This window comes from Prinia subflava, chromosome 15 (genome assembly GCF_021018805.1).
Source record: "Prinia subflava isolate CZ2003 ecotype Zambia chromosome 15, Cam_Psub_1.2, whole genome shotgun sequence".
Classification (NCBI taxonomy): domain Eukaryota; kingdom Metazoa; phylum Chordata; class Aves; order Passeriformes; family Cisticolidae; genus Prinia; species Prinia subflava.
Window position 1 is genome coordinate 9,619,739 of NC_086261.1, and position 21,753 is coordinate 9,641,491.

The 21,753-nt window shown below is 45.0% G+C and overlaps 1 protein-coding gene across 1 annotated transcript; it reads right to left on the bottom strand.

The window, feature by feature from the left end:
* Nucleotides 1-8,764: 8,764 nt before the first annotated feature.
* WHAMM (WASP homolog associated with actin, golgi membranes and microtubules) lies at nucleotides 8,765-21,693 on the bottom strand. The gene is made up of 10 exons (XM_063413091.1): nucleotides 21,068-21,693; nucleotides 18,100-18,273; nucleotides 16,674-16,824; nucleotides 16,023-16,192; nucleotides 15,215-15,380; nucleotides 14,080-14,267; nucleotides 12,597-12,683; nucleotides 12,417-12,512; nucleotides 11,543-12,059; nucleotides 8,765-9,254 (listed from the first exon to the last, which is right to left on the bottom strand). Exons 1-10 carry the CDS (start codon nucleotides 21,605-21,607, stop codon nucleotides 8,971-8,973), a joined length of 2,373 nt encoding a protein of 790 aa, XP_063269161.1. The 5' UTR covers nucleotides 21,608-21,693; the 3' UTR covers nucleotides 8,765-8,970.
* Nucleotides 21,694-21,753: the final 60 nt, after the last annotated feature.

Here is a 21,753-nt window from a genome sequence, read left to right on the forward strand (position 1 = left end):
TCTCTTGTCTCACTGTCTTCATTGACTTCAGAAAATTAATGTCTTTGAGGCTGTGAATCTGAACTCAGTGGAATTCTGTCCTTTGATCAGAAGAGTGTAACTCTGGTCTATATGTATAGAACTCAAGAACTCTTTTCAAGAGGTGGAGCTTTAAAATGTTTGTCTTGCTTCACTTTGTTCAATTAGTCCAGTCAGAGGGGGTGCAGGACTAGTGGTACTTACATGACTGGAAAAGTAGAACTTATAAATATTTGGAGATGAAATTTTGGATTTATTGTGTGCTGAGAGAGGCCTATTGTCAGGAAGCAGCTTTTTGTTGCCCTGTTTGGGCTATGCTAAGGACTGAAAACCCTCTTGTGACTCCTGGCACTAACGCAGCCGCCCCTGGTGTCTGGAAAAATTACCCAGGAGTCAGGATTAACCCTCTGAGTTGAAAGGAGGGATTTTTTGGCACCCATCTCCTGGATCAGCACAGAGATGAGGCTCTCTCCAAGGTCCCTGCTGCAGTCCAGGGACACTGTGCACACAGCAGCACATCCCTGGAGGGGAGCAGCACTGAAGTCCATCTGCAGACAGCACTAATAATGCTCTCAGTGCTGCTGGATTCATCACACAGATGCAGGGTTTCTGTCTCTGCACCAGGCCAGGCTTCCCCAAAGGAAATAAGAGGGTTTGAGGATGGTTAAGTGGCTGTGGCTCATTGTGCCTCTGTTACTCTGGGCTACGAGGCTGCAAATGTCAGCTTTGGGGTGAGAAAGAAACTCATCTGCCTCTGACCTTTAGTCAGAGCTTTTCTACCAGGAGCCATCAATAGTTCTGCCAAGCAGTACAGCAAATTCTTGCAGTCTCTGAATAACCAGGGACTACAAACCAGTAGCTACAAAACCAGCTGATGTGTGTGGCAGTAAAACGCAAGGAATAGTCTCTAATTCTTAGCAAAAAACACTCCCATTTATCTATTTGAATTTGCATCATTATGAATGTTAGTACAACAGAGGTATCTGTGAGCACATCCCATCACCTACAATTAGCAGAGGCAAGCCTCATTCTGTTCCTAGCACGCTGCTGGTCCCACGGTGGGCATTCCCACTCATCCGTGTGAGCCCTGGGCCGTGCACAGGGCAAAGCCTGTGCTGTACCTGTTTGGTACAGCCACACCTGGCACTTGTGCATCCTGTGTGCCTCATTGAGCCCAGGGTATGTTCTGAGCACCAGAAAGTCTCTGCTCTGTGTGAAGCGCTGCTCCTTGCCAGCTGTTCACAGGGCAAGTGACCAGTGGCTCCAAAAGAAACAGCCTGGTCTGGGAGCTGTGGTGAGTGATGCTGCCAGCAAGGATTGCTGCTGCTGTCTGTGAACCTTAATTTTCATATTTGACTGAATTCCTGTCAGAAAACTTGGGAGCCTCCTTAATGGACTGTGTCCTTACACAGTCACACATTAAAAAGTGTTTTACCTGACTGTGGGCTGCTGAGCTGTGATGTGCCACCTCAGGACATCTGATGGAAACACAAGGTGAACTTTAAATCAAATGTTTGACTGTAAGTGGATGAACTGCCCTTTAATATGTACTCCTTTTGGACACTTTGGATTCTTCAACAGCATAGGAAAAGATAGGCCATAATTTCCTTCCTTTTGGATGAAAACCCCCAGCATGGCACCGTGGGGAAGGACTGTATAAAGGCAGTACAGGATGAGATCCCTGAGCAGGAATAGGCTTGCTCTCTCCATAGCACATGTAGCTGGGGACTGGGTTGAACTTACATAAAATTCAACATTATTCAGTCCAACACACTTTTAATTTCCCACGCTTTTCATCTAAAGACATGTCTGCACCAACAGGGGAAGAAAGGAAGATATGTTAATTATATATTATTAACTGTCTCCCCACTTCCTAGAAGACTTGAGTACTTTTTCAAATTCACTGCATATATTTTCTTTTATTTATTTTTTACTCCTAAAAAGTAGCAAAAATCTTGTAAATAATTTAATTATTTACAACATTAAATATCCTTTACATAATGAGCATTGCGAACCAGAGCAGAAGAGCAGCATCAGTGAGACTAATACATAACGTGCTGTTCTCCTGAGAACAACTGAAATGTTAATGTTAGATATAAAAATGTGTTAGTGGCAGCTAAAAAAGCAAAGACAGGTGATGACAGGAGCTCGGCCTGACCTGCAGTGGTGGTGCAGCCCTGCTTCAGCCACCAGACCCATTGGAGCAAAGTCCAACCATCCTTCAAAAACAGAAAAAAAATGCCCTGCCAGGTGCACTGCCAGGTTCGATTTCAGCGAGCAGGGCTAAAAATGGCCATGCAAAGGCTCGTGAGGCAGCTCTGCAGGGGCTGTGCCAGAGCCTGCCACAGCTTCCACTTTGTCACTGACAACGTCAGGGCAGCACTGCCACGGAGCTGCCCAGGCTGGGGAGATCTGAGAGCTGGTGAATTTTAAAAGCATAGCTAACCTTTGCAAGGCAAACATTCTGATCCTCTTGCAATAATGCATTGCTAGGAACGTGTAACAGATCACTGCAGCCGAGTGGTGCTTAACTCTGACCTCTGCCTCTGAATTTTTCAAACGCAGATCTTCGTGCTATGAAATTCCCTTTGGGTCTCAAAACTTTTCCTGAACATTGAACACATTTCAATAACTTCAGAAATGTTAGCTCTTCTCAGAAGCACTGTCTGCAATGAAATATTCTCTAGATGGAAAATTGCACATTGAAAATTGGAGATTTTTGTGAGCCCACATGAGGCCCAGCTTCTGGTTTTGGGGCTGTATTCCAGTTGTACATGCTTAGGAGAAAGAGACACACTATTGAATCAGCCCTGCTCTATTCTCAACCACAAAATGGATCTTTTCATAAATACCTACCCTCCTGTGTTTGTGTGAGCAGTGGGTATATCCAGGACCAGAGCTGAATCCCATGAAGCTTTCCAGAACCATATCCCATGATTTCCAGAACCATACTTCCATATCCACGGCTGGATGCTGCAGGCAGAGGGAAGTCTTAAAACTCCTGAACGTTTCTTGACAATGGTTTGCATTTGTTTAATCAGGTTTATGAGCAGATACATCTACTGGCACATGAAGCAGTTGTTTTGAGTGTTTTTGTTTTCCTTCTGTGTCCTCTCCATTCATTAGTACTGGCAGTCTATGAAAAAGAAATCTGTGGCTGCTGTAATCAAGAGAGATTGAGCTCTTGCTTTTCTCCTGACTTCTCATCACTGAATATGATTTGTTACATATGCCCTGGATTGCACTTAATGCACGCTGGCTGGAGGGAATTTAGACATTTGGGGAATTATAAATAATAGAACTGGCAACCTTTGTGCATCATCATGTCACACTGAAACGTATCAGCTTTCAAAGCTATTTACATTTAGTCTTTTGCCACTTATTTTGCTGCTACCATTAGCCATGGCTTTAATTTTTCTCTGGATGCAGGTTTGTACTGTTCATTAGCCTGAAGATGAATGTTGCAAAACAGGATGCTGGAGTTCCCTGAAGAACGGAGACCTTTCCAATCCTGTTCATCTATAGCAGTGTTGGGTGCGTTTAGAAAGATAATCCCTGGCTCTGAAACCTGAGAAATCGCAGTGATTCACTAATCACTCCCTAATGCTGTCCCATGGTCACCAGCACACTCATTTCAGTGGGTGGGGAATGGCTTTAGGACAGGGCTGAGAGACAGAGGGATGATGTTTAAAAACCAGAAGGGGAAGAGCAACCCTTTTGTCTGCAGCAGATTCTTGCCAGATACTCACTCACCCAGGCAAAGAGCTCCTTCTGGCAGAGCAGACAGGATGCACTGCTGGCTCCTCACCCCTTGTGCCTGCCACAGTCCTCAGGACTTCCATTCCACCCGAGCATGGAAGGGAAGGGCTGGGGAGGAGGGGATGGCACAGAGCTCCCGTGGGCTGGGGAAGCGTAGGCACTGGATCCTATTGCGCTGTCACCTCTGCTTCGCAGGAAGAGACTGTGGGCAGGGCAGTGACTCACTGGCTGATGAATAAGTGATTCAAGCATGTCTCCAGGAGTAGGACAGACTCATTTCCTCACCCCCAGTGTCTGCTGTGCCCACTGCCATGGAGCCCAGACACACGGATACCACGCTGCTGGAGCTGGCAGCCTTTCCAGTCCCGGGTGAGAAGGGGACAGGATCCAGGGGTGCAGCAGAGGCTCAGAGAAATGTCTTTGCCAAGGCTCTCCAAGGACACCCGTAAGATGATGTTTAGACTCTTGCCTTGGGATAGAAGGGAGCTGCAAATGTCTTCGTGACACTGACAGTGATTAACTGATGCTCAGGTGGGGGGAACCCGGGTCTCCCAGGAGGACATGGAGTTTCTGTCCCAAGCTGCAGCCTGGCCAGCCTTTCCCCAGACTGCTCACCCTTGGGTCTGGCAGGGCAGGGCTGGATGCTGTCCCCCCATCCTCTGCACTTTAACGGGGATTTGGGGCAGGAGGGGGATCTAGTGGAAAATGAGCAAACATGGCTTTGCTAAATATGTTTTCTAAGCAGTTTGTGGCTCACTCTTACTGCAAGAGCAAAGGCTTGCTAAAGATGGCTTGTTTTACAATGCATTTTCACAAGTAACTGGGCTGTTAATGTCGCTGTTACCTGAGCAGATTTAATTGTGTTGCTTCTTGCTCTCAGCTTAGCATGACATGCTGAGAATGAAAATCACATACCTCCTTGCCAGGAAAAAAAAAAAGCCATGTTCTGGCGCAGTTTTGAGTGTTTCCTCCAGGGATACATTCACATATTGTTCTGAGCAGTTTTTGCTGCCAAGGTTTGCTGTGGCATTTATTAAAAAATGCTTTCAATACCATTCACCTTTTATCACCACCATGGGTTTAGTTGAAATGATGTGTCCCTCTTTCCTACCAATACCACGTTGTTATTGCATGTAGTGTGCAGATGTGCTCTAGATGCAAATAGAGCTTTTGGAATTAAATCCATGCTTTCTGAGTGAGGGCATGCATGGCCTTAAGTCCCATTTTCTCCAAAGGGTGCACACTCTTATGTTCCAACTGCTTCATAGAGGAAGAGTGAAAAGAGAAGCATTTCCCAGCTTTTTGTTAGTTCTAATGAATGCCTTCATACTCATCCTCTTTGTCCCTCTTTCTCCTGGTGTACCTGTGCATCTTTTTATTTTAAGGGACAAAAGATGCAAGTGATCGAAGGATGGATCATGGGTGCTGCCCTGAAAACCTTCACCACTCCAAGCCTTTCTATTCAGACCTATTCCATAGTCCCCACAGTCCCATAGGTGCACGATGTGACACTGTTGCTCAAGCCCTTAAAAGTCTGGGTCACTTCAAAGTGTTCACACTCAGATTTGCTATGCCTGACTCAGTACTATTTTGCAGGGGAAAAAAAGGTCAGTATTCAGCTTGTGGGCCAGCCCTGTGCACTGAGCTGGGGAGTTCACTATGGAGAAGCTCCATAAATCCCAAAAAGCAGCATGTCGACAGGAATGCTGACAAATCCAAGGCTGCACTGACACCACCTGCTACAGCCACGGTGCTCTGTGCCCCAGCACTGCTGCCACCACTCTTCTCTTGCTGTGATCAAAGCACTGGTGTTTCAAAGTGAAGTTCTTTTAGCCAGACCAAGTAGTCTTTGAATACATTAGCTTTAAACCTCTGTAAAATACTGGCAGCTGCTGTCTGGACTGCCCTCATCATAGTTAGAAAGATCACAAGCCACAGTGATACTGATTTATAGAAATTGATCTCTTTGCCTCGTGACTGGGATTTCCAGCAAATTTGTGCATTATTAACTCTTTAAAGCCAGACAGCTGTATTTTTTCAGTTTAAATAAATCAATTTCTGCAGATGGACAATTAGGGCAGACTATGCCCACCAAGGGATTAATTTACAAGCCCAGAGCGAGGTAATTTGAGATGGGTATTTCATGTCAGAAAGGTGTCCCAGCATTTTTGCAGGTTAATATTCAACTGGTCTGGTAGAGCTGGTTATCATGGATCCAACCCATCCAGTTTCTCCTATTCTGTCCATCAGCCCTTGCACTTTGCTGGCAGCACATGGCACCAGCAGCTGCACCAAACATATTGACGTGAAAAGGCATCTGCTGAGGCCTGAGCTCAAATCCAGATTAAATCCTCTCTCCTTTTGCCACTTGCAGGTGGTTTTCTTGGGTGCCCCACCAACCTGTGGCACTGGAGCTATTTCTTACCTCGCCTCCACAGCCCAGTGTGGTCATGGAGAGACAGAAGAAAAATCTGAGGGCGGCGTAGAAAGGTTTTTTTGAGTGTTCTTACATTTGGGCATCTCTCAGAAAACAGGCTGTGACTTTCTGCAGAGCAAACTGAGCCTCAAGGCAGGAGGACACCGAGCTCACCTGGCTCAGCTGGGCATGGGCTGCAAACCTCTCCCTGCCACAGCAGTCAGCAACACCAGCAGCGCCCCGGGGTGTTGATCTGACCTGCTTAAAAAGATTTCCAGTGACAGAAACTCCACCACCTTGCAAGGCAACCTATCCCTGCACCTCTCCGCTCCCACTGTTTGTTAGAAAGGTTTTCCTACCATTACCCTGAATCATTTCAGCTGTAATTTAAGCCCCTTATCTCCCTGTGAACAGGCAGAACAAATTACTTCCCTCCTCTTTGCAGCAGCCTCTTATGTATTTGAAAACTGCTCTCTCACCCTCTTTTCTTTAGGCTAATGCCAGTGCCTTTGGTGTTTACCTTGGCCATGCTTCTGACATCCAGGAGAATCAGTGATCCAGCAGCTGCTCTGCCGAGTAGGATCCATTAAATTTTGGTAGTGAACCAGGCAGTGAGGATTACTTGACAGAGAAGGAATCTTCTACACCAACCAGAAAATTGCAGCAGCACATTTTCACAGAGCAGACCTGCTGGCTGTCCAGCAAATGAAATGGGCTTCAGAAAACACACAGGTTCAGCAGTTTCTGAGTGAGTCTTCAAGGATATTTTTCAGCCTGGGATGTAGAGCTCTACTGGACACATGAGATCAGACCCAGATGAGCTTCAGACACGGTTACAAAAGAAACCCTTAAGCACGAGAAATCACTGCCCAGTGGTGCTGATCCTCAGACAGCCTCCCCTGGGTAAAAATGCTGCTTTAAACACACAAAAGCTGTCACATTTGCTGGAGAAATTGCAACTCACTTAATTCTCTACATACTTTATACTCTTAATTCTCTTCATACTTGATGCTGTGTTCAACACAACATCAGCAAATCAAAGGGTGTGCTGCCCTTGGCAGGAGGTACCAGCCAGGGGGAGGCAGCCGAGCCTCTGCACCCTTCTCCAGCTTTGAACAACTGAGGGGCAGGGCCTGGCAGAGCTCTCATCCTCAGCACCACCCCGTGGGTGAGCACCCCTTCTGCCCAGGGGAGCCTTGGGGAAGAACTCTCTGCTTTCACAGGACCAGATTTTGTCCATGGGAAGTGCTCAGTATTTGGGATGGATTCTGAGGGAGGAGCAGGGTGCTGTGGGCGCACTGCCACCATGCCCAGCTCCCCTCCTCGATATCTCCTTGGGAGAGTTGAGTAACACCTGACCTGTGATATTCCTTTTGTCTCTGTTTGGTTTGAGATCACTGGACAAAAAGAGGATTTTTTTTTTTTCATCCAAACAGCAGTAGGTGCTTAAACAGTAAAAAACGAACCCCCAGCTGCTGCTTCTGCTTCTCACATGAAAACTGCTGCATACATATTTACTGTGCTGATTAAACAGATCTGCTGCTCTACAGTGAAACAGGGAATTAAAGTGCTGTATTTTCAATCTTGTTACCAAATTACAATTCATAAATATTTGGGAAAATAAGGGCATTTTACATACACCATTAGTGAGAGTGCAGTTGCTGTACGGCTGCCACTTGCTATCAAAACCCAGGGTAGCATGGTATAAATAATGCTCAGTTCACAGCAGTGTTCTAAAATGACAGCACGCTGAATCCACTTCTTCTGTCAAGATATATTTTTATTGAGTCAGTATAAACTTCAAAAAAATAACTTGAATAATTTTTGCCACTATCTACCCAAAATTGCAAGAGTCTCTAAATTGAATGTAGCTGAATTTTGAAACAGTTTCCAGGCACAATGTAAATACCTGCCACTTATAAGGCCATCAGGTAATTTAAATTCATGAGAGTAGCTATAAACATGTATTGAAGTTCTCAGTGGAGAAATGCAGCCCTGCATTACAGGACTAAATCCTGAAAAATATTGTATACAATATTTTGGTTCTTTCTTTCATGTCAACAGGTCATTGTAAATGTAGATATATGAAAAACATTTCACATCTAAAAGTTCTCTATCCTGAATCTTTCAGCTAAAAAAGTAAACTTTTCAGTAATTACTGCAGTAGTGTTTATTTCAAACTTGAAACTGATTTTTCCAATCAGCATTATCAAGCCATCCATAAGTGCACTTTCTAACATGATAATAAATGGAGTATCCACATAGTTATTTATGAGTGGGCTGTATCAGACAAGCCAAATGTTTAAGAATTTCCTGGACAATGGAGGTAGGAGTGAAAGATTCCAGATTATGGTAAATTTTCTGGTCTGCCTCTGTCACTACAGCTTTGCTTCTACTTTTATCTGACAAAAGAGATTTTCAGTTATTTTTTCACTCCTTGAGCTTTGTTGTGATAGCATTACCTACTGTGTAGTAACAATCTAAATAATGTATGTTTCAATCCAGCATTTTACTGTCTTCAGATGTGGTGAAAACGCTACGTTGAGCCAGAAACACCTATTAGTGCAAGTATAATTTGGAATATGATTTATCATGCAAAAATATGAATCTGTAGCTCCTATAGAAAATCAGCAGGATTCTTTTACTTTACGAGACATTTTGGACTATGAGAACACCACACACAATCACACAGTCCTTTCATTTTGAAAGGGACAGTTTTCTACAACGTGCAAAATGAGGCACACACTCTGTTCCAGTCAGTAAGTCTGTTGTGCTGGTTAGCTGTCCCATTCCCCATTATTCTGATCGTTGTCCTCCTCTTCTTCAGAATCAGCAGACACTTTAATTCTCTGCATGGCTGCCTTAATGCTCCTCTCAAGCTCATTGGGGGATCCTCTAGTGCCATCTCTCTCAGTGTCTCGATTCACTTTCCTCAGTTTCACCCCCTGCCTTATGGCAGAGAGGATGTTGTCCTTCACAGAGGCATAGGGGTTTGGCTGTTCCACTTTGCGAAGGTGAACTTCACTGCGCTTCAGAGAAGCCAAAACTTCATCCATGGAACCTGCAACAGAGAAATCTGCTGTTACCAGAAGAATGAATTAAACAACCACACTTAAGAGGTATGAAGCCCTACCAAGTGTTCAGGGCTCTTCTTTTAATCTTTGCTAGCAATGGGAAAAAGAATGGTCTGTTCTGGCACGGCCTCTTTCAAGCTCTGCAACAGCAGGCTCTGGAATTTTAAAATGCAGTTAAAGCTTTTATATCTTGAATTGAGAATCCAATGCCTCTTCATCATTATATAAGGTTGTGCTCTAAGGAAGAAATTATACACAAAGGACAACCCTCTTTTTCATTACAACTTTATGGGCTTTCAAAAAAATTTCACTGAACCACAAAACCCTCTTGCATTCTGTGTTGTAAACAATCCACCATCCCTCCTAGCTTGCCCAGAAGCCTGCTGAGACCGTCAATTGCATTTTTGCTCAGCCAAGAGAGAAATGAAAGGATCTGAGTAGAAGGGCTTTAAAGTACACCACTGAAGTCAATGGGAGCCAGATCAGGCCCTACGTAGGCAGCTCTTTTCTGCATGGACTTAGAAAACAATTCCTATTTCACAAGATGATTTAGATCTCAGGTGTACGTTTCTGAACTTCAGACCATGAAGGATGCCTTACTGAGAGCTCCCACTAGACCTCCTGATACACACTGATTTGTGTTTTACTCCTGCTGACTTTTTGCTGCTTGCTCCGGACTGTCAGACAGGGAGGCTGTTTCCCTGGACAGCAATAGGTCCAGACCATCTGTGCCTCACAGCTAGAAATATTTTTGCCATGCGCAGTGCACACAAGGTTACGTGATTAATATCAACCACTTGAAATGTAACATTCTGCTAAATCCTGTGGTACCTTCAGAGACTAAAAAGGATCAAGCAAAGATCTGCCAGATTGCCTTACAAAGTCTACAAGTAAGAGAGTCTTAAGTCTATTACCTAAATGGGCTGCCTGTAAAAGATTAGTCAGAAAAACAAATTATAAAAGAAGCCTCTCCTGGCTTTTTACATACAAAGACATGATTAGCCCGTAACTAAAACCAACATATTTATGAAGCAGTTTCAGTAAGTTCCCGTGGTAATTTAGCAATTATTATTACAGCTACTGACATGATGGCTTTCTTCAAGAAATAGGCATAAACAACTAATCAGAGTTCTCCAATAAACAAAAAATACCTTTTCTTATCCAAAAATGACAAAGATATCAACATTAGGCTGTGAAAGGCAGTAAGTATTAGCTACCAGAAAGGCTGTTCCAATAGCAATGAGACTATTCTGGTGTACAACTCCTGTTGCTAATCAAGGCTTCTTAAGAGTATCTGTGGTAGAGTTATCCCATGGATATCCCACACTCAAGTCTGCACTGGATGCACAGTGGTTTGCCATGGTAACTCAACTGTGTCAGCCCTTCAGCTGCCTGTACTTCCCCACAGCTTGGAGAACTAAAACTGCTGAACTTCCCCTGGTATTTCTGCCTGTGGTTTGCCTCTTAACTGATAGGATACAAAGGCTGCTTGGATGTATTGTGAAGAGTTGAAAAGGAAAAGGAATGTACCACATTTAAAGACATTCTTCATTCTAGCATAAGCTCCACTGTGAAGAAACAAAAAATTGCTGCCTTCCAGCTTAGATCAATCTCTCTGACATAGTCAAAATATCTGCTTGCCTCAGAGACAAAAATAAGCCTGTTAGCAGGATGCAACCAGTGCAGCCATGAGAGGCTGCTGAGCTCTATTCTCATTCAAACTACTTCAATTGCCAAGTTCAGCCTTCAATCACACCTGCATGATCTTGCTAACAAAGCAAAGGTGTAACAGAGCAGAATTTCTTCCCTAGGAATGTATGCCAAAGCTATTCACCTGCCTTTCAAACCCTGGTTGAATTCTACTTGAATTCTTAGGAAACCTTTATTTAGAAACCAAGCAAATTGTGAGTGGACAGAAGCTGTGGACATTTAGGAAGGCAAGCAGCCCAATTGCCAGCTCTGAAGTACATAAATCATAAATACTAAAGTGTAGCCTTAGTACAGCTACAAATTTACCCACATTGGTCTTTTGATTAGAGCATCAGGACCCCGTGAAGTGTCTCAAACAGGACACACACATCACTGTTACTCATTTAACATCCTGAGCTATGGTCAGTGTTAGCGTATGTAGTTTCTTAGACTAAGCTTTCCAAAAGCCTCATTCTCCTGATCAAAACTACACAACTACATTATTCCTGCCCAGAAGCATAGGGAGGGAGACCACAAAAATACAGGAAATGCATTAAAAAGCACCAGTTGATGTAAGCCTACTTACCTATGCAATTATTTATAGACCTCCTGGAGGAGTCATCCTGTTTGTGCAGTGCAGGGCTTTCTGAGGGGCCATCAGAGCTGAGGGGAAGTGGTTTATCCTCTGTTGCTGATGGTGTTTTTAACTGGAGAGGCAGTGGGGGAGGTGGGGGCGGAGGGGGCAAGGGAGGAGGGGGTGGAGGAGGTGGTGGTGAACATGGAGAGACCACCAATTCCTCACTGTGCTTTTGTTCCTCTGTGTCACCACCAGCAACAAAAATCTGGACATCAGGGATGTCTGCTGGGGTATTCTGACATGAAGCTTTTGGTTCTTTGTCTTCTACAAGCAGAATGCTCTGTGGCTGCTCAAGGGCTGCCCTTACTCTCGATGGGGGTGCAGGGGACAGAGCTGCTGGGGCTGTCCCTGTGCTGGGGGCAGGTGGAGGGGACAGCACCACAGCCTGCTGAGGGACCCCTCGTGGCAGCCTGGGACTGGGAGGCTGGGGATGAGATGTTTTCAGAACAACGTGAGCTGGACGCTTCTGAAAAAGAAACCATAAGGCAAGAGGTCACATCTCCACTGCACTGGCCAAAACGTCAACCCCAATGAGATTAAAAGCCACAGAGTCACACTCACCCATTCAAGTAGAAAATTCAACCCTGAATAAATTAAAATTAATAAAAGAGCATTTATTTCAAAGCCACTTCCTCACCTGTATTCTTTGCAACAGAGTCCACACCTGGAAACTGTATCTTTAGGAGATTTAATCCTCTTTACTCATTATACATAATCCTATTTTAGGCTATCTAAATGGTTGTCTCTGATTGGGACCAGTGAGCTGTGGCTACTTTCTGAAGTTTTGACACCATTTAGGACTGCTGCAGTTCACAGTACTTGCCTCTCTGAATACTTTCAGCCTCTCCAGTGTTTTCTGGCGTTCCTGGCTTATCCAAGCTTTTTTCTTCTTCTCCTCCTCTTTTTGTTTGTCTCTCTTCTGCATTGAAACACAAGTGAGTGAGCCTTAGTGTGTGAAAACAAGCAGCTGCCAGACTCCCCAGGGCTGCTGTTTGGTACTCACTATCTGGATGCTGTGATGCTGCTGGAAACGTTTTCTGCTCTCCTCTGCCTGTTGCAGTCTCTGCCGATGGCTTGCTTCACACTGATCCTGGGACAAGAGCACAATTCATGCAACTCTCAGTCAGTTCACATTTCCTGTGCACCGCTGTGCCATGAACTCCTGTGCACAGCCACTAAACAGCAACCACAGCTGGGTGCTTGGCAGTGCCAAGAAAGATGGCTAAGCTCAACTAGTGTCACATGTGAGACCCTGATGGTGAAGTCTGTGGGACTCCTTCATGGCTAAAGCAAATGTTCTCCTAATCAGCCATATTTTTATTCATGCTGCAGCAAAAATGTATCCAGATGTGACCCAACCCACTGTCTTACAGTTTGGTTAAAAAAAAGAATAAAAAAAAGAAGAAAGGGAGACAAAAAGAAAAGAAGAGACAAGCTTATGCATAGACATGGGGAAGAAGGCCAGAAGGAAGCTAGCAGGGCACTACAAAAATACAAAGCTACTTTTTCCCCTCTCCCTTATTTGCCATAGCTCCCAAATACAAAAGGCAGGGAAGCAAAGGTATGGGAAGCACAATGAAAGCCTAGCAAGGGCTTTCTGTTAGTAACAAGTGCCACAGAGAAGCTGCAGGCTTCAGTATTTTCTCTGGGAGTCGCTTTTTGTCTCTGTACAGAGGGGGATTATCCACATGGCTGGATAAGCAGTTGCAAATCATGTGGCATTTGGCTTCAGTGTTATACAACCAATAGACAGCAATTAAGAAAATGAAAACAGAAGCAAAAGAAGTGTCTGCCAAGGAAGCAATTGCAAGCAAGAGACAATGATGGCTCACAAAACATTGCCAATGTAATTCCCAGTTTGTCCAGGCTACTGAGGGATAAAAGGTCAGACAGACTAGAACCTAAACTCTGCTCTCTGCCCCAGCAGAACTGCAGGTGTAAGGTAAACTTGTCTTACTGAGAAGGTCCATGGAAGTCAACTTGTGTCTTCCTAATGCTCTGCTCTGAATGGGAAACAAAGGAAAAATTGCCTTTTGCACAGAACTGAGAGGCTGGAGAGAGAACTGCAGCTGTTAAAGGTTCCCCTTCCTCCTGTTCAAAGGTAAAGTATCAGTGTGCAGGTTGTCCTATCTGCAGCTTCCTCCACAAAAGGCCAGTTTCCTACTGAAGCTGCTTTGGAAAAGGCTGCTGGGGCAAAGCTCCAGCCAGCCCCACAGGGCTCTGGTCAGGTCTAGCTGAAGGGAGAACACCTGGGTCACCCAGGTGAGTTTGTGCTCTCTTTCTAAGCCACAGACACACTTGCACCACACCACGGAGTGTGAAGCTGTCTTAAAATCACATCGCCCCTCTTTCTGCTCTCAGGCCTTGGCCCTGAGCCATGAATCATCTTGTACGCTCCACCCAAACTTCCCTAACTGCTTCCTGTCCATCCCTCACGAGTCAAGCCATCAGCTGAAGAAAATGCACATCTCCAGGACTGCATTTACTTTTTTGTTCCTGAGGTAGGCTCTCCTCGCACAGACAGTCCCACGCTTTTTCTCCAGGTGCTTTGTCTTCTGCCTCAGCACCGTCATTGCTGACAAGTTAGCGTAATGTTGTCCCATGCTCTGTTCAATGACCTTGAGCTCCTCAGGATTTTCACATGTATCATAGTAAACAACTTCATCCTGTTTCTCTAAAAAGGCATTTGGCATTTTTTAAGAAACCAAAAATTGCCACAGTTATTTAAACATTTAAAGAGCTAATGACATTTTAAAAGCCATTGAAGGCAGTGAGTTAGTTATGAGTAGGTGTAAAGCTCCAGAGCTGAGCTGGGTCCTTCACAGTCATATGCAAACATGTCACATTACTCACGAGGGTGCTTTGCAGGATCAAGTTTATGCTGTTAGCATTTGTTATTTAGCTTCCTCTTTCAAATGTTCTCCCTGTGTTTTAACTCGTACCTTCACCAACTGCAGTTTTCCTGGAAAATGGAAGACTCTTCTGATCAACACTGGGTGTCTTATTTTACTATTTACCATGCTTCAGTTATGTAACAAGGGGCAGCAATGTTTACTTCACAGTGTACATGGTAACAGAGAATTCATACGCACAAATAAGAGCACCACTGGTGCCTAACTTGTTACAACTATGTCACAAAGAGACAAATTGGAAGATAGCAGTATTCAGGTACCATTCTAGCTATAACCACCTCTTTTTGCCATTACAGGATGCATTTTGTAATTTCTACACATTAGATTAGAATAGATTATGATGAATCACAGGACCTATTTCAGCAGGTTCATGATACCCAGTTTCTGTGCGTAGATCCTGTAGCTGTTAGAGCAGCTAAGCACTGTCAATATAAATTACTCCATGCTAAACCAGGGCATGCACACATCACAGCTGCTGGCAAGATGAGCAATCAGTGTGGCTTTTTTAAAACACTTGTGTTATCAAATTAGTGTCTAATTAATCAAAAGACAAAATATCAGATGGTGCCACAGCATTAATGTTTTCCAGCAATGCTTTCTACTAGCAAGACCCAAGCAGTGATATTCCTTTTTTTTTGACACTGAAAACAGAGCAGGCTATGTCACTTCTGTGTTCTGAGTATGTGCTTAAATAATATTTTATTCTCACCTTTAATCTGTCTCTTTATAGTGTCCAACTGTACAATAAGCAGCATCTCTTCATGTTTCAATACTTCAAGCTGTACATTATATAATTCCAGCTGTGTTTCATAATACTGTATTTCCAGCTCCTCCACTACACTTAAATTCTCTTCTTGTTCACCAAGATTCTCCATCTGTAACAGAAAATAAAAAGCATTAGTAACAAAATATGCACACATGAAATATGTCTGGATGCACAAATGCCTGTAAGGAGCCTGGTCTAAGTGGCAGCTGCTTTGGTATGGAAAACAACAGAGCATTAGAAATGGCTTGGAGCAGAAACTTAGAGGACCAGAGAGCCTTATTAACCTAAAGTATAAATTTACTTTAAGTTTACAGGAGAGACTTCATTATAATCTGCACAAACAATACTGCTCCTGAAAACAATTATATATGCTACAGTACACCACTCTTGGAAAATAAATATCAGGTACTCCAAGTAGCAGTTAGATAGCATCAATTATTAATATTAAATAAGTATCTTAATTTTTCAGTGTCTTCTGAAAATAGTATCTGGTCTTTATCTCCCTAAAACTAAACCATTTCAAAGATTATTATCATAAATTCTTAAACTGTAAAAGCATGTATCTTAAGCTTTGCTGAGTGTCTGATTAAAAAACTGCAGACATGCATTTTCCACAACGTAAAACTGTGCTGAAAACCTAAATTGTTTCATAGGTGAAGACTTCAAAAGCCTACTCTTGTGACCACTTTGGTAGCTTTTGATCAGCCCTTCAAAGAACAGTGACAGAAAAGGAGGCTTTGTAAGGTCTTACGAGTTTCTGAATGCCAGTTCTCTTCTGTTTCAGGCACAACTCTCTTGCCCTCAGATGCTGAAGGGTTTCTTTTGCTAACATATATTTCAGGTTTTCTAGTCGTGGCAAAGCTGATGCCCAGGTGGTTTTACCAAATCTCTCCTCATCTTGTTCCATCTGTTTGTGCATTGCTGTAGATTAAAACACGGCAGTAAAACATGAGAAATGCAGCGTACTAATAGCTCTCGTGTGTTTCTGAAGTATTAAAAACGCTAATCTTATTAAACCATTTCTGAAGCTTTAGAAATTACAAGATTATAAGGTTGAATTTGTGATCTTATACATGTAAGTAAAAGTTCATTGCACCATGGAAACATACCCTAACAGTTGCACAGCAACATACTCTGTTCACATGCTGAAATCCTTGAGGCTGCACATCAAGCATTAAAAGCACCCATGGTTTTTTGCAGAGGTTTGCAGCAATAAGTCTCAGACAAATCAAATCCAAGTTGTAAACCAAACTGGATAAAAGATATAAATCTTAAGTGAATGAAGTATTTGTTTCTTTAGCTGTACACTCACCCGAACCTCGGGTTCTGCAGAGATAAGAAGAGCTCTCAGTCACCTAAGGTAGGTATTTACACAACCTTTTGTGTAAATGATTCTGATTACCTGCCAGACCCTTTACAGTTTCCTTGAAGTAGTTCACTGTGATATCCTGAATGGAGCACACAGCACTCTCAGCTCGCTTAGTCCATTCTTCAGCATCCTTTTGCAAAGCTGCTACTCTTCTAGGCCCCAAATTATCATACTGCAAAGATTTCTGCAAGGACACAAAATTCTCAGTTACCACCTGCTTTCCACAGAGGTGCAGCCACACTATGCTACACTTGAAGACATTTCAAGCATGGTGCCAAACATGACCTTCCCCTCACCTGTCACAAAGTGAATCACTGCTCATTCCTATTTCTTATTCTCTAGGCTAATTCCAAACCTTCATTCTCCAATCCTGACCTCACATTTGGATTAATTTACTTCTTAAAATATTTTTAAACTATCATCTTTAAAATTATGTCCAACACAAGTGTTTTTTATTGTTACTAAAAGTAACTCTTCTACGTGCAATGTTCTATTTTTCCCCACGTGTTGACAGCACATTGCACCAGCAGGTTCTCCAGTTTGGCAGTTCTTTCACACACGAACAAGGATACAGAAAAGAAACATAAGAGAATGCTTTCAAGTCCACAAAGGAGACATGAGTACAAGCCTAGTATTCAAATATGCCTAAATATCCCTTACAGGGCTTTTTTTTTTTTTTAATACAAACTTTGTTTCATTCTTTCCAATTTCCACTTTCATTTTCAGAACAGTACATTGAATATTTTATTGTCACAGGTTTAGACTTTCAGTATCCAAGCACTTTAATCCAAACTTAAAACTGTTCTGCCCTTTTTGAGAACATTAACAGCTCACTTTAATTTTAAACACACTATTTAAGGAAAATCAACATAGTAAATGGCTGTCATTTCCAGGGCCATCATAATTTTCAGAATGTGCTTCCAGTTTTTAGGTGCACATAAAACAAAGTGAATGCAGTAACAACTGGTATGTTTTCATCTACAGTTCCAGTAGGTTGTAGCAGTAATAGAAAACTTTGAGTGGGAAGGTCTGCTCTGTCTTCTACCTCCACAACTGAGTTAATCTGGTGCATCAGCATTCCTGGGGGATGACATTCTCAGTGTCAAAAACTAATCCCATGGAAGGTGGCACAATAAAAGCCACTTACACCACAGTAAATTCAGCCTCCCAGAGAGTAAAGCAGGGAGGTGGAGCCTGGGGACATTCTCCTTTTAAGTGGGACACTGGTGGGGAGTCAGCTGCAGTTCAAGTCAAGCCATTATCATGGACTCTGAGATCCCCTGAGAGCCCCTCTGCCCTAACTCTCAATTTGTCAGTCACTTTTGGTGGGCTGGCAGAGGAGAAAAAAGCTGGTACAGACAGAAGTAGGAATGGTACATGATTTGAGCCTGAACTGCTCCAAGAGCAGCTGATGCCCCACCATGTAGCTTGGCCTTTCACTTTGTGAAGGCAGCCTTACCAGGATTTCCAGTTTGTACAGTGTTGCCAGCTCTCGCATATCTCTGAAGGGCTGCAGTAAATACTGGTAGAATTGTGTTGCCATGGTGACCAAATCCTGATAAGCTTCATCTTCTTCTTCATAAACCTTCATCAAAGCCACCATTGTGTCAGCACTTTTATGCTGCTGCAGAACCTAGTGGGATAAAAGGTAAATCAGACACGGCTGCTTTGCATTTGCGTGTGCTGGATGCTGCCAGGCCCTGGTGGAAGGACCTGTCCTTCCACAGCCAAGACTCCCCAGTGCACAGGAAGCCTGTGCCAGGCATTCTGCAGCCACCCCAAATGAAAATACCTCCAGCACCATGCTGTTAAAGGCACTAACTGCTGCACATTCCATCAGGAGCCTGCAAGGAGCTTCCTGCCTAGGGCATCTATCAGAAACATTCCAATAACTCCGTGCAGATGACTTAGTTGCTGCTTTTTATAAACATAAATGGGAATCTTGGGAAGTCTGTACTGGAAGGACAAGCAAAGTATTCTTAAACTAGCTGTTGTATTGCTTCCCCAATTACTAAATGGCTGCTAATGAGTTTCTGCATCCAGAATTTCTGACTTCAGGCACAGAAAAAACCAGACTGGCATTTATTCCTGATACACCCTGCAGTTAAATTCCTTTAACATTTGTATATTTTATAATAGCTTATTCTAACCTCAGTTCTAGTGGTATTACACTTTGTAAGTCATAATTCTTCCATGGAATTACTGCCTTTCGATACACTAGGCCCTATTTATTTCCTTTTGTGAGAAAATAAAAAGTGGGGATTTCCCCTCAGTTGCATTTGTTTACTGGTACCAATAAAAGCTTCAATTATTTTTCTTTGACACTAGCTGGCAGAGACCATGGCATGCTCTACATGCCAGGATAGAGTGAGCTGGCTGAGAGAACACAGCTAAGTTCCACTGAGAAACAGACCTTCCTGGGAGGACAGTGTGTGCTCTGCAGCTCCATAAAGAAGGAAGGGGATGGGAGGGGGGTGTGTGCCACCAGTAGTGGGAAAAAGCATTTAAAAAATAAGCCTGGGTCATGTTGCAACTGAAAAGCACTGAAATTAAACCATCATCTTTATTCTTGCCAGCTGAGTCTGGGTAAGACAGCAGAATTCCCAGGTATGGAGGAACTTCCTTAGAGAAAATCTGTGGAAGTCAGCTCAAGGGCATTTCCCACCCACCCTGTCTACATGCCTGGCACAGGCAAGACAGAGGAACAAGAGAATCTGAACTGCAACATTTCTGATAATCCCCTAAGTGTAGCAGCCTCTTGGGCCTCCCCAGGAGCTTGTGGCATCCCAGACACAGTCCTAGGGCCCACCTGCAGCAATTTCACAGTCTGCTGTTGCCCCACTATGGAAGCCAAATACAAATGCTAGAGCTAACTTTCTGATTCCTATTCTAAAAGCAAGAAGTGAGGCTCATGCGTCTCCTGGAGGATGCTTAGAGTGAGTAGAGGGGAAGTATTAGTGACGGACACGAGTGTGAAAAGGAAAAAAGGATGCTCTGGTACTTCTGATTGGTTTAATGCCTATTTCTTGAATCTTCCAGAACTTGGTCTAGACTACAATATAACGACTTTATGTCCCTGTTAGGCCTGCCAGTACAACACCACTCTACAGCACGTTTAGCCATATCTAAAACACGGCTGGAAATCACAGAGCAACTGAGGCACCGAGCTGAACTTCACCACCAAGCCCCAAACTGCCAGAGCTGAACATGCTTGTGCTGCTTCCAAAAGAACGCGGTGGCTGGAATGTATTTCTAACTGGGATGTGAACTGTTAGTGACAGACACTGACTTTTGTATACAAAAAGGTACATGTTCTTGTAAACTAAAGCTGTGTTTCTAAAAACAGTAAAAAAGTAGTGTTGTTTCATCTGTTAAATACTGCAATAGGAAAGAGAAGGCTGAAGTCAACTATCATAGCCATCCTCCAGAGCAAGATCACTTTCATAAAACTTTAACTTTCAGCTTACTTTGCCAGAAAATAGACTGTAAACAGGTACTGCACGAAACAGCAGCAGCACACTGGTGAGCCTGACCTGTCTGCAACTCCTCAACATTCAATGTGCCAACTGCACTCTGTTACTACACACCACCCTTTGAATTCATGCTTACAAGAAGGGGAAAAGATCCAGGAACACAGCTAGAGCAAGAAGAAACCTAAGTTACCAAAGGAAGAGAGTGCTAACATCATCATTACTTCAATCATTAGGGCAGAATTTGACACTCAAAAAAACAACAAACCCAGACACAACTTCTTTGAATACAAACCACTTATTTGTACAGGACCAGGACTAAATTTGGTCTTAATAAAAGGCTCAGAATCCCCCAGTTACATGCATTACTGCGAACATGTAGTCTGAGACCTTCACAGGGAGGTTAGAAAATTAGCACATGATTGTATTCTCCAGTTACTGTTCCACCCATTGCCCAACACGGCTGGATGTTTTTAGCAATGTGTTTTTTGTAGGAGTGCCTGCAGCTTAAGAAAGAGCCCCAATGCCTTACACTGACTGCCCACGCGGAGCTGCCTTATTCCCCACTTAATAAAGGTGCACTTATAACACCGATGACACTTAGATGACACTTCAGAAAGTTGACTTCGTGGCTTCCAGGCAATAGGAAAGTGCTTTGTAAGCACAAATCTGGACATTGGCCTACAGCACGAGCAAGTCGGTATGAGTGACTCGGTCACCCTTGCTCAGGTGGGCCTGGCGAGTCCGCCCCGATCGATGCAGCCCCGCAGCAGCAGCGGCTGCACGGGGTGAGCAGGGGCGCCAAGCTGAGCCTCAGACAGGCGCACCCGCGAGCTGAGCTGCAGCAGCACCGAACACTGAAGTCAGCTCCACACCGAGGGGCCCCTTCTCCGGCCCGCAGCGGGCGGCGCGGCAGCCCCGGCCCCGCGTCCCCTCCGCCCGGCCCCGGGCCCGTACCCGCCGCAGGGCCTCCTTGGCCCGGGCCAGGTGGCCGCGCAGGGCCTTCCCGCGGAGCTCGTGGAGGCTCTCGAAGTACTCGTCGTCGCAGCAGCGGTCGGCGGCGAAGAGGGCGTCCAGCACCACGCGGCCGCCGCAGAGCTCCAGGGCCCAGCCCAGGTAGAGCTCCAGCGCCCGGCACAGCTCCTGCAGCTTGGCCTCATCGGGCGCGGCGCCGCCGGGGAACAGCACGGCCCAGAGCCCGCCGGCGGCCGCGCCGGGCAGCGCGGGCGGCAGCTCGGGGAAGGCGGGCTCCAGGCGCGGGCACACGGCCGACAGCTGCCGGTGGACGCCGCGCAGGGCCGGTGCCGAGAAGAGCCCGGCCCAGCTCTGCGGGGCCTGCTCCGCCGCCTCGGCCCGCCCGTGGCAGGTCACCGCGAACGCGCCCTCCGCGCCGTTCCAACCCACGAGGAAGCGGAGCCGCGGCGGCGGCTGAGGCTCGGTGAAGGCGGTGTCGCGCACGGCCACCCACCCCTCCAGGCTGTCGGGCTGCGGCTCCATCGCGACAGCGGCGACAGCGGCGCGGGGGGCCCGGAGCGAAACAGAAACCGAGCGCCGGGCGGGGCGGGGCCGGGCGCCGCAGCACCATTGGCGGGAGCGGCAGGGGCGGGGCCGCGGGGCGGGGTCAGAGGGGCGGGGCCGAGGCG